Source organism: Thunnus thynnus, chromosome 20 (assembly GCF_963924715.1).
Source record: "Thunnus thynnus chromosome 20, fThuThy2.1, whole genome shotgun sequence".
Classification (NCBI taxonomy): domain Eukaryota; kingdom Metazoa; phylum Chordata; class Actinopteri; order Scombriformes; family Scombridae; genus Thunnus; species Thunnus thynnus.
In genome coordinates this window covers 7,503,289-7,519,970 of record NC_089536.1, presented here as the reverse complement: position 1 = coordinate 7,519,970, position 16,682 = coordinate 7,503,289, and the positions used below count along the sequence as shown (strand labels likewise).

General features: G+C 39.0%; 2 protein-coding genes across 2 annotated transcripts; one reads left to right on the top strand and one right to left on the bottom strand.

Annotated features, from left to right (window-relative positions):
• Nucleotides 1-734: 734 nt before the first annotated feature.
• Nucleotides 735-9,276, bottom strand: lsm12b (LSM12 homolog b). Its single transcript, XM_067576245.1, has 5 exons — nt 9,114-9,276; nt 6,398-6,531; nt 4,497-4,606; nt 2,518-2,644; nt 735-1,338 (listed from the first exon to the last, which is right to left on the bottom strand). Exons 1-5 carry the CDS (start codon nt 9,238-9,240, stop codon nt 1,246-1,248), a joined length of 591 nt encoding a protein of 196 aa, XP_067432346.1. The 5' UTR covers nt 9,241-9,276; the 3' UTR covers nt 735-1,245.
• A 2,314-nt stretch (nt 9,277-11,590) lies between these two features.
• g6pc3 (glucose-6-phosphatase catalytic subunit 3) lies at nt 11,591-16,040 on the top strand. The gene is made up of 6 exons (XM_067577214.1): nt 11,591-11,941; nt 13,138-13,244; nt 13,350-13,440; nt 13,958-14,076; nt 15,091-15,232; nt 15,325-16,040. Exons 1-6 carry the CDS (start codon nt 11,724-11,726, stop codon nt 15,665-15,667), a joined length of 1,020 nt encoding a protein of 339 aa, XP_067433315.1. The 5' UTR covers nt 11,591-11,723; the 3' UTR covers nt 15,668-16,040.
• Nucleotides 16,041-16,682: the final 642 nt, after the last annotated feature.

Genomic DNA, 16,682 nt, shown 5'->3' with positions numbered 1-16,682 from the left:
AGGTTTTGGGAAACTGATGGGTATTTTTCATCATTTTCTGATATTTTCTGGATCAAACTATTAATGATTAATCAAGAAATTAATCTGCAGATGAGTCTATAATGAAACTAATCATACATGTTATCAGTGAAAACAATTTCATCAACCACACCAGCCTACCTGAAATTTGGCAGTACATTTCCACCCAAAAGCATAAAAATATCAGTGCTTTTCTGGAGGTATTTCCCCACATAAGTCTAACTTTGTAAACTACATATTTCAATAAAGATTTCACACTGCTAGTTTACTGCCAGGTGTCACTCAGAGGACAGCAGTAAATATCAAACAGCTTTAGAGTAAACCAGAGGCTTAAGGCATTTAAATAATTAATTTGAAACCGTGATGCCTTCAGGTTGCCTGTAATTACACGGATGCATCGTAATAAAGCTACCAAACAATCACGGAGAGGAAACCCGAGCACTTATGAAAACTCTATCTGTTCAAAAACATTGATTGAAGGACAGCTGTGATGGTCACGCTGAGTTTTCACGGATATAAACCACAAATTTTTCCTGACAGGAGCCTCGTACGCCCAAGATCTTACCCATGAAATACACCCCACCATGGATGTATTTCCAGTCATTTCTATTACCTCAGGGTTGAAACATAGAAAGTGATACTCATACTCTTGTTGAATTCAATCATTCTTCAGAAAGCCCTTCAAAAAGTTGTTGAAAATTACAGTATTACAGTCAGAATTTTTGTTACTTTTATTTTAGAAAATGTCCTTTAAAGTGTGGCGTTTCAAGTCACATTTTGTTTAAAATACAGAAAATACAGACAGTAGAACATGGATACAGCAAAAAAGGAAACAATGACAGAAAATAAAGCTAACAAGCCTTTCTGACTGCTCTAGTTTTCTCTTTTTGAAATGGAACTGAAGGCAAAGGAAGGAGGGCGGAAAAAAGAAAAAGGCTTCAGGGACAGGAGGGGAGGAGTGGGGGCAGAATGAGACAAGTTAGTTAAGGAAACTATGGTTGCTTTATGGTTCATGTTTAAATTATTCTTTATAAAGTCTAATTTAAGATTTAATCTTTCCTCTTTCTTTTTTGTCTTTTTCATTTAATGGTATTTTGATCTTCTGGATCCAGGGCCCTCAGCGCTCCTCCTTGTGGTCTCAGACTGAGGACAAGGAATGCAGACTTAGTCTGGCAGTGGGAACAAAACCACCTGCGTCGCCTTCCCCGGTTGACCCACACTGCCAACTCAAGAAGATAAAGTGGAGTCCTTCTGTGTTTGCTGTGCTTGTGAACGTTGCATGGACTTCTGACTTTCCACGTCTCTAAAATGTTTCTCAACCTGTAGGAGTAAGAAAAAAAAAAAAAAAGTTATGAACAATCTGGACACCCAGTCTGTTGGAAAACAAACCGAAAACATTCCTCCTGCAGCAAAAACTGAGGTTTCTAATCTGTGGGTTTCTTTGCTGTTGATTTGAATCATGTTCTCAGTCGTCAGGTAACAATAAACCAGACTATAACAGTCAAAAGTTTGCAGATATGGGGTGAGAGACATTTGCTTCCTGTCGTGAATTCAACCGTCTCTTGCCCAGATTTCAATCTAATTAGACTTTGACACATGAAATCTCAAGACTCTCAAACGTCTCAGACCAGTTTGGGAGACGGGATGTGACAGACTTCATTCAGGAGATACTGTTTATAACTGCAGGTGACACTAGCAGCAGAAGGAAAGATGCTATTTAAGCTGCAGTGAGACGGTGACAGAGGTTTAATGACAGTCTAAATTTTGGTGAAACTCTATATTTTACAACTTTGTTGACTGCTCTGTTACAACCCCACCCACACCATCTCCTGTCCCCTCTCCTTTATGCCACAACAGTAAATCTGCTGTAGTGTTAAAAAGGAAAAATATAATGTGTTCAAAAACAGTGATTTATGTCAATATTAAAAAAAAAAATCTGTTGCAGTTGCTCATTTTGTGCCAGTACAGCCAGTCATATTATTCAGGAAGTGTCTCTGACATTGGCAGCGTTGCAGTTTTGCAGTTTGCCAACCGAAACAGAGATTTAACTGATTTAACCCACACTTAATTACAGACGGTGAACTAAAACAACCTGAACATGCTTGTGTGGACAGAATCTGCTCTGACACATTAAGCCTTTTCAAATGTATCTGTTTTAGTGTTGACATGGAATTAAAGCATTAAAAGGAAAAATCTTGGTTTTACTAATTTTTATGCAAACGTATATGAAACAGTAGCTGTGATCTGAGTATGATGATTCCGCCGTGTAGACAGGAAACAATTACTTTACAAGATTTTGATGACTGATTAATCATTTGGGTTATTTTTCAAGCAGAAATGACAAAAAATTTGCTGGTTCTGATTCCTCAGATGTGAGGATTTGCTTAGGACTGTTGGTTGGACAATTAAACTTAAATTAATAGCTGAGAAAAGAAGAAAAATCAGCAAACAAATCTTCACAATATAATATAGACGTATAGATAAAAAAAGTATACTTACTATTTTGCGTACATGACTTAAAGCGCTTCCCTCTTTGCCTTTGCAGTTCTCAACCTGGTAAGGCGGCGAGATTATGACGTCGTCCATCACAATAATGTTCTTCTCCTGCCATTTACAGTCTTTGATGCTGCAGAGAAAAGAAAAACATCATCTTATATGTGGAGGATGTTTGTTTGTAAAGCGAATAATGTAACAGGACTGACAGGGTGTGACGCACACTTTTCATACTCCAAAGATTTATCTTTTCGCTCCATTTCAACTTCACAATTTACACGACTTGTCAAAGAGGAAAGTATCTCCCAGTATGACTATTTCTATGTCAAATAATAAAATTACGGCAAGTTGCATCTGTCCCACAAACTAGGGAAACACCCATACAGGTGTCCAATAACGGTCTGATACGAGGCTAAAATAAGGCTGGATCAGGTATCTGAGACTAAAACCTGATACCATCAAACACATCACGTTTGAATCAGACACAAAGTGAGTAAAGCAGAGGACACGCAGGAAGTTATTTCTCATGTTTTGTTGTCTCAAGATCAAAAAATAAGAACTCGACATCTTCTGTAATCATCAAATTATCAGTGATCACAAGAAAATGTTTTGACATAAACTGTCAACAAAACAAGTCTTTTTATTGCAAGTGGAATTAATATTTTCATGTCTTCCTCTGTCTACAGATCTTTATTAAAACTGGACTCGGATCAGCTCAAGTCAGCCAAAAACTGACACCTGATGCCCCCCAGAAACCCGGTTCTGAATTGGAACTGGCTCTAAAATTTTAAGAACCTGGGTTATTTTTAAGATTGGTTCTTTTATTGGTACTTTTATACGTTTTGGTGTAACTTATTGTCGCGCCGCAGCCTCTCCTCTCCTCTGCTCTGCTGTGTGTGTGTGTGTGTGTGTTTGACGGAGGATGAGGCTCAATTCCTCCTCCACACACACACACAGCAGAGCAGAGAGGTGGACGCAGTGAACCAGAGGAAGTAAGATAACATTTTACGTTCCTTACTGTAAGTGCAATAAAAGCTTTGCGAGTAAAAAGCCAATAAAAGTCATTTATCAAAGCACCTGTTCAACAAGCATCAACATGTAGAGAAGCGATATCGTCCGCAGTCTCCATCCATCATCCAAATGTGATTTTTCCTAATTGGATTGACAGACCTCTGAACTAAGAGAGGTCATAGCGAGAAACAAAGACGTGCTGGTGCTCGTTCATTACACTCAGCACACAATTCACCACCAAAACATGTTTTTTTAACGCAATAAAATACAGAGGAAGAGGGAGGATGTGTTGACTCTTCTGTTTCTGGCAGTGTTAGGAGTGGAGGAGAGGTCAAACAGAACAATATCTGAGAAGGTTCATCTGCCTTCAAATGGGTGATTTTTTCAGAAAAAGTCATTTCCTCCCACATTACATTAGCTACTTTCACTTTTTATTAGCAGCATGTTTCTGCTTAGTTGTTGGTTTTGTTTTGAACGATTTTTCTAAAATTTCTTTTTTTGGACTTCAGTTTGAGTTTTCTGTTCTGGTCCTATTTTTATCCATTCTTACATGACACTGGTGGGTGAAGAAGGAGTCTTAAGGAGTCCAATCAGTTCCTAGTAACCGAGACCTGATCCAGGACCTGAGTATTCAGTCTAATCAGGAAAGGTTCCCTTCTGTCACCGCAGGACTCCGTCACCTCTGATCACACGGTGAATCGTAATCAGTTCAGGATAAAAAATGTTTTTCAAGGTGGTTTCTTTTGGTGGAACATCCTGCTGCTTGTTTGTGTTTTGTGATTCTCAGATGTGTGTTTGAATGCCGTTGGGTCTCTTTAAGAAATCTAATTTATGTATTTATGTTTGGGGTCAGGTAGGTCTTCCAGGGGTCGGTTTTTGGATGGGATGTGAAGACCTCTTAACTGAGGTAAGCTAATAACAGACGGCACAAAATACTTAGACCAGCAGACTGAACACCAGTATGAAGTTCTTACGTTTTGTGAATAGTCTGGAATAGCTGTTGGCCCTCCACAGAAACCCCAGCACTGATTGCATAGGCTTGGGACAGCTTGTCCTCCTTTTCTGTCCGTGCTCGATTGGCAAGCTGCGGAGAGTTGAACAGAACAAAAGGCACTCTTAACATCGCACGTTATTTGCTTTGACAGATTTGAACAAGGACCAGATTCTTATTTTTTTTAAATACAATAAGAACAAGTCAGGACACTTAATCCTGTATTGTGTTCTGGTTCTGGATTCAGTTATTGCTCACAATATTTATCGCTGTGGGAGAGACTCTATATATGGATTTCATTACGTTGTCTAAATCCAATTTACATGCATAATTGCCAGAAGAAAGTCATATATCTCATTGGCTGTACAGTATACACATATGCATTTTACACTTTCACTCATTAGCCTTAACTGAGTAGAAAAACCCTGAATAGGAAACTAGTTAATAGCAGGACTTAATTTAAGGTTACACACTTAATTTCATAATTTATGTTACCAATATAAAAGAGCCATCAATAAACATGTTGCTGTTCTACTATTCAGGGACTGGATCCTCAGAAGTCTGTGTTTATAGAGCGAATATGTCTCGTTTCACACGCTCTTCAAAATTGGACTGATTTTGCTCAAACTTGAAGGACATAATCAGCATATCATTTCCAAGCCTCATTACACCAGAATCCACTGTGGCTGCTCAATTCTTTTTTTGAAGCATTCGGGTGATTCTTGTCAAATCAAAGTCAAGAAATATCAAGCAGCTGCAGATGGCAACTGGCAGATACAGTGCTTGAACTAGATCAATGAAAAGGTGTAAACACAAGTTGTAAATGTACAGTTGTCCATCATGTGCTGAGTTGAAACACCACAACCAACACGTCACCAGTCATTTACCTCATGACAGATTAGGGGTGGAACGGTACGTGTATGCGTATGACGTATAGGCTCCATGAGCAAAACAATAACTATCAAAATAGTTTAATGATCCACTTACTACGACGCGTGGAACAATATTTCTACAGCTTGAGTTCCACCTGCAACATTTTGGCAGTGCACCGCTTAGCTGTAGCATGCATAGCATGCTTGTATGCTAGCCAAGGTCGCCTGGTTACCCTGTAGTGTCGCTGCAGTCAGAATGACAAATGAGAGACTCGTAACACTGACTGAACGCGACACTATTATTAAAATATGCTCTGTTATCTCTGTAGTGAATTGATACCACGTGTCCTCCGCCCCCCCTCCCCTCCCCTCTCTGTGACGGTGGCCTTTGAGTGAAGCCGTTCAGAACAACAATAAAAACATGTGATTTGTGACGTGTTCAGACAGCACGTCGTTTAAGCAGTTCTGAGAGAGAAAAATGAAGTGTTGCAGTAAAAGTCGTGGTTTGGTCCCTTTGACTGACATATTATATATGACATCATTAGATTATTAATAGTGAAGCATCAGTGTTAGAGCAGCATGTTACTGTTGTAGCTGCTGGAGGTGGAGCTAGTTTACACTACTTTATATACAGTTAGACCATAAAACAGCTGTCAGCAGGTGTCCTGACTCCTTTTTCTAACTTTTTTTTCCTGCTGCACTGAAATAGTACCGAACTGTGACCTCAAAACTGACGTAGACATCGAACTGTGAATTTTGTGTACCGTTACACTCCTATGACAGATACTTAAAATGTGTGCCTTAAAAGCTGACAAGAATCACCCAAATGCACCTTTAGGTCTCTTATGAGGAGACTCTTATTTGGGAAGGAGGCTCAGTCAGACCTGCTGGTCCTCTTAAGGAACAGGCCACATCCTTTGGATCAAGCCCTGAATTGAGTCACATCTTATATTATTCCCATCACCGAACCAACACACATTAAAAAGGAGGGAAACAAAGTTGACGGGCTTACCTTGCTAACATTCAGTGATGCTAGTGGGGGTGGAGTCTCAGTGCGGTCATTTATTATGTCCACATCAGAAACATAGGCTAAGTTGATCAGGATGACGTCGTTGAGGTTTGGCTTACCGCTGGTGGAAGCACATTCTTTGGAAGAACATTAGTCAAGGCACATAAATAAAAAAACAGGAACTTTTGGATATTGCTTCAAAACAAAGTCACAACTCAGATCTGACCTCTGATGAACCTAAACGCCGTCAGTCAGACCGCACAGAGACGCTTATGATACAGAGAACACTGGCTGACTGGCGACGCTGACAGTGAGAGGTAGTGCCAGTTACACCATGCAACAACCCACAGGCAGTGCTGCCACCTATAGTGACCATGAATGAATGGTAGACTCATTAAGATGTGAGATTTTTTTTTAACAGCTTCCTTTGCTGAACAAGTCCAGTAAATCCACAGTCTTTTGAGTCAATTACCCAGTGGCAGTTTCCTCAATTTTGCACCCACCTCATTAAACCTTTTAATCTAATTTTACGAAGTGCCTGATCATGAGAAACTCTTTAAGCGCTGATTCCGGGTCCCCCTGATTGACATTTTGAGTGAAAAAGTTTAAAAATTTTAAAAGACAGACAGTAAAAGAGAATTTATTTCGACGTAAATCTGCAGTTTCAGGAAAACCCCTGACAGCGTTTCACCTCGAGGCACTGACCTCACGTGCCCTGCAATAACACAGGCACGGCTTGTCGGGCGGATTCTGGTGCTTGAGTATGTTCTGAACAGGCAGTCCACATATTTTATACCAATCTACTTATAGCATTCATTTGCTGATTGCCCTTTTATTTTGTTGGGACATTTATTTTAAAGAAAAAAACAGGCTAGAGCAAGGTTTGACCTGTTATAACAGCAACAGCATGACCTTATCATGTTTGACCTCCGTGGGAAAAAAAAACTGCTCCAACGGTCGATGCCAAGTGTGTTTCAACACAAAAATGAAAATTCTTAGTTTCATTTTGAGCTGTTGATCAAAAGACTACCAGTAAGCCCTGTAAAAGACAGCTTCGTTGTAAATATGCAGGCTTCCTACTTCCCTGCATGAGTCAAGAGGGTTTTACTAAAAACTCATTTGACTGTGAAGTTTCCTCAGTACCTTCCAATACAAACTGCCCTGTCACAATGTTCTAACTAGAGGATATGTCTATGCTTCTAGTGGACAAAATGGCCTGTAATGCCAACCGTCAAAGCCTCTTCATTCAATGTACTCACTTCATTCATTCATTCATTCATTCATTCATTCGGGGTCCCCACCCTAAAGCTCGGCCACGTTGAAGGAGGATAGCTTCACGATTTTTTAAGTCAGTCTTAAAACAACAGTCAGGCGCCCATGTGAACACTGAAAGAGTTTTTTCCTCTCTTGATGTACTGTGCTTTCAATGTAAGTGATGGGAGGCCAAAAAGCCACAGTGTGTCTGTAGAGTCGATTTGTGCAAAAATGCAATTAAATGTTTATTTGACGCTTATACTGTATGAGACTCCAGCAGTCCGAGTTAGTCATATCAAGTGGATATCTGTCAAATTTTCAGTCTTTTTAGCATAAAATTCCTTCCTTGTGTTTCCCTGAAAAGTCCCAATGAAAAGATTGTAATGTTGAAAAATATCAACTTGATTTGACTCATTTGGACGCCTTCATATTAGCTTCAGATAAAGTTTTAAATACATTTTTTGCACAGAAGGAGGCTTGTGCGTTTTGGCTCCCATCACTCCCATTGTAAGTGCACTATGAATGGATCTTCAAATGGCCAGCATGAACAGGACGGATGATTACAGCAAGAAAAACCTATTTTAAATGTTTTAAAACACACTTGAAAAATTATGAATCCATCCTATAACTATATCTTAGGGCTTCAGTGAATCTAAGTCATGAGGTGGCCCCTGAATGATGCCCACACTACACACACACACCCATGAAAGGGTGTAGACACGCTCAACAGCAAGCTAGCATCGGTTGTGATGAACACATGATGCTCGAGGCACTTGAATCGTGCCGAAATTAAATGCAAGAGCACCACAATTCATTCAATAATCACCCAATAATTACAATGTCATCCGATTGGGATGAAACACGAGGGGGACAGCCCAGCTAATACGGTTAATTGAGCTCGTAGCGTCGGTGTGGGGTTGACCGAAACGTAGCATATTAGCCGAGCTAGCTGTTAACAGCAACTTTCATTGTAGCGTGGAAAACGGGGGACTCGGTGTCCATTCATCGCCAGCTTTTGGAAAATACCCACCAGCATCTCCACGTAACAACACCAGAATTTATGTGGCTCTAAATATGTGTACATGAGCCAAAGTGAGATGCGTTAAACGGCAGTTAGCTCGCTTAACTAGCGGCGGTCGGTGCCAGTTGGGAGCACACAGCCATGATGCCGCTGCCAGATAGTGATCCATGTCGAGCTCCGGCAACACAATGAGTGCTTTCAAAACACAAGCAGATAACGTGGAGCCATGAAATGACCCAGCAGCACCAACACGACCCGCAGCAGATAACACACGGATGTGCAGCTACCATGCGATGAAAGTAACTAAAAACGGACAAAGATATTTAACTCAGCGGCCGCCAATCACGCATGCGCGGACCACTATCTGACATATTTTCGGTTACAGGCCCCTCGCAGCCCGGCAGGCCAGCGAGCCATCCACGGCTCCAAACAGGCAAAGGATACTCAGAGTCAACATCTTGGACTGGTAGTCAAACGCGACCACTTCTCCCTGCAGACGTTGGCCCAAGCAGGTGAAGCAAGAGATATGGCTCCCGACGCTGAAATACTCCCCCGGTCCAGGAGCCGCCATCTTCTCCGCCAGGAAACCGGAGCGCCTGCCTTACGTAAAGCGACGTGATGACGTGTCCAGACGAAAGCCTGGGCGCAAGGACTGTGTATAAATCAATCTTTATATACAGAAAATAAATAAATACATAGGTAATAAAAATCTTTATATACAGTCTATGATTGAAGTCGTTTGAATTTAGAGAGTATTTTGAGTCTATCCAATTTATAAACAATAAGAAATGTCCACATACAGTTAGTATGCTCCTTTTTAAAGAAATCTGATTTTATTGCCTACCTATTCTGTTAAGTTTTTTTCTATCTATCTATTTATTATTATTACTTTGACCATTTGTCCTGTTACCATGTTGACTGTATCAACAAACTGAGAGTGAAGTCATGTCCTTTATTATCCTTATTTCATTATGATGCCTAATTGTTCTTTGTTATTGTATTATTGTCACACATGTTTTATGGCAATTTCTATAAATAAAGTGATGAAAATAAAGAAGTCATAGTCGAAGTTTGTCCCGTTATGTTTTTTCTGTCACCACCATGAATGTATAATAAGTTAATAATGTAATACATAATAATCTTATAATACATCCATGATCAACACAGAGATGAAAAGACAACTAGAGAGATGCTTAGACTTTAAAACATATTTTTACAGTGGTAAATCTGCGGTGCGGGAATTTTGTCTTTCAATCATTTCAGAGCTAACTTCAATTTAAGGACATATTGCTGCACCCTCTAAATGTGATATCAATTGAAGCTGGAGTACTTAAGAAGGAGAAAAACTTGGATTTTCTGGCAAACAATGTGATTTAATTCATAGATGTGAATATTTAAAGTTAAGCCCCATATCGACTGATGAAAGAATGAACTGAAGCTATTTGCAAAATCTCTTCAATGCATGAAGGACATAAACGCCCCAAACTTTTTTTCTTTATCGGACTTGTTTGTACTTAAACATATTTGTTTTTTGTCTTTTTATATATCATTTTTTGTCTTAAGTATCCTATTGTTCCAACATAAATGTATGTTTTGTATTATTGAAATATGCCATAAAGGTTTGTAATTGAATTTTGTAAAAAAAAAAAAAAAAAAAAAAAAAAGAGAGAGAGAGAGAGAGAGAGAGAGAGAAAGAAAAAAGAAAAGATGAAGGGACAACTCATCTTTTTTGAGTCAGACTTTTTGGTATGACCTTAATCTTTTTTTTAAAGAGAAAATTAGATACTCAAACTTGATTCTTTACAATAATCATAATAATAACTTTATGTATATAGCATCTTTAAAAACAGAGTTTATAAAGTGTTTTGACAGACAAAACAAAACCAGAATACTCAGAAAGCAATATAACAATAAAAAGTCAAACAGTTCAAAAGCGAGACAAAATTATGATAAGGTTAAGAGAAGAAGACAAAAGACGTAAAAACACAGTAGAGAGAAGACCAAAGGACGATAAAAGATAAAAAATTTAAAAAAGATGGCAAAAAGACGACATCAATTAAAAGCAGGTCCATAAAAATGGGTTTTAAGAGGTGATTTAATGCCCCTCAGGAAAAGGTATGTTATTCATCTTATTTCTTTATTATCAAAATTACATATACACGCCAGAAAATTTGCAAAACAGAAGCCCAACCTTACTGTCCTCATGTCCTACTTAAAATCCTTCTTGCACACACTAAAATAGTGCGTAAACTCTAAAGCTGTGAAAATTAGAGCCTTATGTAATGCATTTAATTTGTAATTTATTTCATTTAATTTAGTTTATGTTTGCTTTTTCTTTTTATTTCTTTATGGATGTCTTATGATCTGTGCACTACCTCGGCCATACATTGCCTTGTTACTGTTGGTGGAATGGTAAACCTGTTGTAAATAAAGTTTTTTGTTTTTTTAAATGTTTTTTTTTAAGTGCGTTATGTAGCCTATGCCATTTATTTAGGTAACAACCAAGGGTCAATCATCAGTTTTTACCATCTCTTACTCCAATGCAATGTTTGAATTTCTTTGTTTCAAAGAAGTTTCAATTGTCCTACTGTTGTGAATTCATTCATTCATTCATTCATTCATTCATTCATTCATTTATTCCACTTTATTGTGTACATTAACGAACATGAGGTACATTTTTGGGAACGAAATGCCAAGGAGATTCACAAACAACACATAATAATAATAATAATAATAATAATAATAATAATAATAATAATAATAATAATAATAAACTTGTACTATACTTTTGATTCGCAGTGAACAAGAATAGAAAGAAAATAATAAATAATATATAATAAAGAATAAAAATAACGAATAAAATAAATACATAAAAGAAGTAAAACAACAGAAAAAAAACAAAAAACCGTTAAATTCAACTGTAAGTTAACGGGCTCCCTCTACCGGAAATGTGACGTAACTGTCACCGTTGTTGCAGTCCATCAAGAAGTAACGTAACAAAACAACCAGGATTGAGTTTTCTTGTAGCTGCATGTTTTGGGAGAGGAGTTAGAAATGGAGGCCGTTTACACCGAAGGCATTTGGATGGCAGAGAGTCTCCAGCAGAACACCAGAAGTCTGGAGACATTTTGGCTAGTTGTCACTCACATTGGAGATCCCAAAGCAGCTTTCCTGTTGGTGTTTCCTTTCACTTATTTCATCAGCCGACGGGATGGAGTGGCGGTGGTTTGGGTGGCGGCCATATCGGAGTGGTTAAACCTGGTGTTTAAATGGTAAGGATCAGTTTAAACAGTGGTTTTTAAACGTTTGGCTTTTACTCTATGAACATGTTAGTTGTCTTGGACATGTTAGCATGTAGCTAAACGGCCTGTTGATATCTAAATCAGTCAATATAAGTAAGACAAAATAACAAATGTAATATTTTCTCTTTTCGACTGTTATTCGTAACAATGAAGTTTGAAACAGTTATAATATTCATTCTGTTGACGTCCCAGCTTCCGGGACCATCTAGTGCAGTCCGACCCTGTGCACTGTCCGAGGTGAAACAGACAACAGCGGAACCTTAAAGGACGGATTCACAATTTTTCAAGTCCGTCTTAAAACAACAGTCAGGTGCACAAATGAACATTAAAACAGGTTTTTCATGCTGTAATCATTCCTCTTGTTCATACTGACCATTAGAAAATCCCTTCATAATGCACTTACAGTGTCAGTGATGGGGGCCAAAATCCACAGTCCTCCTTCTGTGCAAAAATGTATTTAAAGGTTTATCTGAAGCTAATATGAAGTTTCAGCCGACCAAATGAGTCAAATCAAGTAAATATCTTTCAATGTTTTAGTGCCAAAGTCCCTCTTTTTGTTAGTATTCTTCCACCACAGCTTAACATGGAAACACTGTCTGAGGAAACACAAAGAGGGAATTTGATGCTAAAAAGACTGTAAATGTGGCAGATATCCACTTGATATGACTAACTCAGACTCCTGAAGCCTCATATAAGCTTCAGCTAAATTTTTTAATGCATTTTTGCACAAAATGACTGTGGACACACTGTGGATTTTGGCCCACATCACTTACATTGAAAGCACATTTGAAGGGGATCTTTTAACAGCCAGTATGAACAGGAGGAATGATACAGCAAGGAAAACCTCTTTCACTGTTCATATAGATACTTGACTGTTGTTGTAAGACATCCTTGAAAAATTGTGAACCTGTCCTTTAATAAACAGCACAGTCAGAGTTAGTAGTTGTTGCATTTTCTCCTGGATATAAGAAACCATGAAAGATTTAAGGTTGGAGTAGTAGAAATTGGAAGAGAGAGGAGTATTAAATGATTGTTGGAGATAGGAGACAAACACAACATGAAGTCATGATGTTACACAGTAATATTAGGTGACAGCATGTAGCTTTACATTACAGAAATGTACTTTATTGTATGTTATGTGTTGTAAAATAATGATTTTTTTCCAGGATGCTGTTTGGAGAAAGGCCGTTCTGGTGGATAGGCGAATCACGTCTCTTTGTCAACAAGCAGCCCAACGTCCACCAGTTTTCCTCCACCTGTGAAACCGGGCCAGGTGAGAAGTCCTCATCGGAAAATGTTGACATGTAGCCGCCACATTTATCATTAATAGTCCACTTAATCCACAGTTATAGCTCTAAAGCTAGCGTCTGTCTTTCAGGCAGTCCGTCAGGACATGCGATGGTGACGGCGGCAGTCTGGTGGGTCGTGGTTTCCTCCCTGGGGTCATTTCTGTACTCCCGTACTCACAGGTGTGACCTTTTGGCTTTTACAAGACACATGAAGAAACTAGATCTTAGCACCGGTTTCCTGTGCATCAAAGAATTGACTTTTAAAATGCTACTGTTGGTTTATAAATCTTTGAATGGTTTAGAGCCAGAATACATTTCTATGAACCATCCAGACCTCTCAGATGATACGGGTTTGCTTTCTGTCTCCTGACTCAAAGCTAAACATGGAGAAGCAACATTTAGTTTTTATGCATCACATATCTGGAACAAACTCCCAGAAAACTTGAGGTCTGCTTCGACTCCCAGTTCTTTTAAATCAAGGCTTAAGACTTTTTTCTTTGCCACACTGCCTCAAATTAAATTTAAAATTGGACTTTAACTCATATCTCAAACTGCCCTGTAATACTTATCCTCCAGTTTAATCTGTTTTATTGTATTTTTATCTTCTATTTCATTTTACTCTCATTAAAACCTACGTATATGTTTCTTTCCTTAATAAGCTTTTATGTTTTTGCCTTATGTTTGTACTTCTCTCCAGTGTGCTGTTATCAGCTGTTCCTTTCCTGCTGTATGTGCTGATGCTGGTGGCAGTCGGACTCTCTAGGATCTTCATCCTCGCCCACTTCCCTCATCAAGTCATCGCTGGCTCCATCACAGGTCTGAATACAGTTTCATACATGAGCTGAAACATTGGAGTAGGGGTGGGCTGTATGGATTAAATCATCTATCATGCTATTTATAATTTTACATAAAAATATTGATATATATAGTTCTGTGCAAACATTTTAGGCATTAAAGTAAAGTGAGGAAGCTTTCAAACATGATACCATGAATGGTTTTTATTTATCACTTAATTTCATACAAAGTTCAGTAAACAGAAGAAACCTCCTCCGTACACCTGCACACAGTTTTTCAGGTTCTTGGCAGGTCGGTCGTTCCTTCATCATGGAGAAGTTGCCGCAGTTGTTGTGTGGATTTAAGCGTCTCAGCTGCTTCTGTCTCTTCACGTGATCCCAGACTGACTCCATGATGTTGAGATCAGGGCTCTGTGAGGGGGCCAAACCATCTGTTGCAGGACTCCTTGTTCCTTTTGTCGCTGCTGAAGATAGCTCTTTATGACTCCGGCTGCATATTTGGGGTCGTTGCCATGCTGCAGAATAAATTCGGGACCGATCAGACACCTCCATGATGGTAGTGCATTATAAATAAGAATCTAAAACATCTAAAGTGGTTTAAAGGTTTCGCACTGTACTGTAGATGTCATAATATAATAGAAGTTCTGGAAAATCAATTGAGAAATTGTAAATGGGTTACACAATCAGACCATATTGCCTCTAATTCATTCAGTTAAATACCTGACAAGTAATTCTGCAAAAATCATATGAATCCAATATTACCTCTCACACATTGATTTGCAACATTTCCCACTGCAGCCTAACGCGCTCAGAGATGTTAATCACATTATGAATTATAGGGAAAAATTGTTCTCCCTTCCCTAAAATTGTCTCCTGGTATATATCATCCTTTCACCCACTCTTAATATGGAGATTATTTGTGTGAGCAGTATAAATTCAAGCCTTTTTTGTAATCCTTTGTTAGCACAGAGGTTAAGCAAGAACATACAGTATATTTTTTCATTGCAAATCTAAACCGATCAATTCCTCCTGTCAGGTTTCATTCTGGGGGTTGTCCTGAGCCGCAGAGTACCAGAAGGTCGCCCCCTGCTGTTCTTCTTCATGTTGAGCATCGGTCTGCTGTTCGGCGCTCTGTTGCTACACGCTGGACTGGAGCAGCTGGGGATCGACCTCTCCTGGTGAGTCTTTTATCGTACTGGTGTCTGTTCAGTGCTAATAATCTCTGTGAGGTGAAGCTGAAGAACGTTTTCCCGCCTGTTTTACTCTGTAGGTCTATTACTTTGGCTAAGAAATGGTGCAGCCGTGCAGAGTGGATTCGGTTGGATACAGCGCCGTTCTCCTCTCTGACTCGAGACTGCGGAGCCCTTCTGGGTTTGGGACTGGCCCAGTACTGGAAGCCTGGCGGATGGTCTCTTCCCTGGGCGCCGCGGGCTTTGTCTCTGGCCATCGCGTCCATGGGACTGTACCACGTTAATCGTCTGCCGCTGCCGGTCCGACCGCAAGGCCTCTTCTACGGCCTGTTCTTTGTCAAATTTGTCATAGTGCCTCAGATTGTAATGGTTCTCGTGCCTGGACTGATTCACCTGTTCACACACAAAAACAAGAAGGACTAGAGACAGTTTCCGTTCCACATTACAGGTATCGATCACTCCTCCGAGGACGACAGCTTCCGTCTTAGTTTCTGTAAACACTTGAAATGTCTATCAGTGTATTTAACGGGTTATCTTTTGGTTATAGGTTATACTAGTCACTCCAAGCTGATTTTTCTTCTTTTCAACCAGAATTCAAATGGCAGAGCAACATTGTCTTAAGTCGATTACTTTTTGCTTTTCTTTTGATGAAAGTATGGGGCCTTAAATGCGGGGATTTTAGATTTTAAAATACGCCGTGCAGTAAATTTATACACCATGATAGAGATAAGTGTCAGTGTCAGTGCAACAATATTATTATGCAGCTGTGCAGTGCAGTTTAGGGATATCGTGCATCCTTCTGTTGAAGGAACTACTGTAGCTTTCAAATGTTGCCTAAGAAAGATTGTGAGGAAAAACAAAGAATCCTGCACAGTGTCAATCACTTGTATTCACTTTATTGACAACATCTCGGTACTCAGACCTTCATCAGGTAAAAGATGAAGTAAATGAGGTAAATACATTTTATTCAATGAAGGTCTGAGGACTAAAATGGTCGACAGTGTGTGTGATCTTTTGTTTTGTTTTTTCACAGTCATGAATTTTGAGTCCACACACCTGTCAATAAGACTTTTTGGTGTGCATGAACTTTGTAGGAATTGTTACCCCCAAGAACGGTTCAAATGTAAAAACATAAAAATAAATAAAATTCTGTGTAAAATTCAAGTGAAAAACTTCATGGACAATTTTCAGAAAACAGCGCCATCTTTTGGTCAAACTGCTGTTCATCGTTGGGTTAAAAGGTCCAGATGTATGATGATGTAAATTACATGAGCACTTAATATAATGTGATCCAATGCAACAACACAACAGTATAAGCTTTACAAATGTAGTATTCTGCAGAGCGATTGTATTGGAATGCATCATATTGTACAGAAATGTGTTACTGTGCAGTTGTTGGTGTTACATGTTGTCTTGTGGTCCAAAAAATCATGTTATG

What these genes read in the sequence shown, in the direction of transcription:
- lsm12b (XM_067576245.1), bottom strand. Translation starts at nt 9,240, where the DNA reads ATGGCGGCTCCTGGACCGGGGGAGTATTTCAGCGTCGGGAGCCATATC. An exon ending in GTCCAAGATGTTGACTCTGA is followed by an intron (nt 6,532 to 9,113) that starts GTATCCTTTGCC and finishes GTTCTTCCAAAG; the next exon opens with AATGTGCTTCCACCAGCGGT. An exon ending in TAAGTCATGTACGCAAAATA is followed by an intron (nt 1,339 to 2,517) that starts GTAAGTATACTT and finishes TTACTCCTACAG; the next exon opens with GTTGAGAAACATTTTAGAGA.
- g6pc3 (XM_067577214.1), top strand. Translation starts at nt 11,724, where the DNA reads ATGGAGGCCGTTTACACCGAAGGCATTTGGATGGCAGAGAGTCTCCAG. An exon ending in TTAAACCTGGTGTTTAAATG is followed by an intron (nt 11,942 to 13,137) that starts GTAAGGATCAGT and finishes ATTTTTTTCCAG; the next exon opens with GATGCTGTTTGGAGAAAGGC. An exon ending in CACCTGTGAAACCGGGCCAG is followed by an intron (nt 13,245 to 13,349) that starts GTGAGAAGTCCT and finishes TCTGTCTTTCAG; the next exon opens with GCAGTCCGTCAGGACATGCG.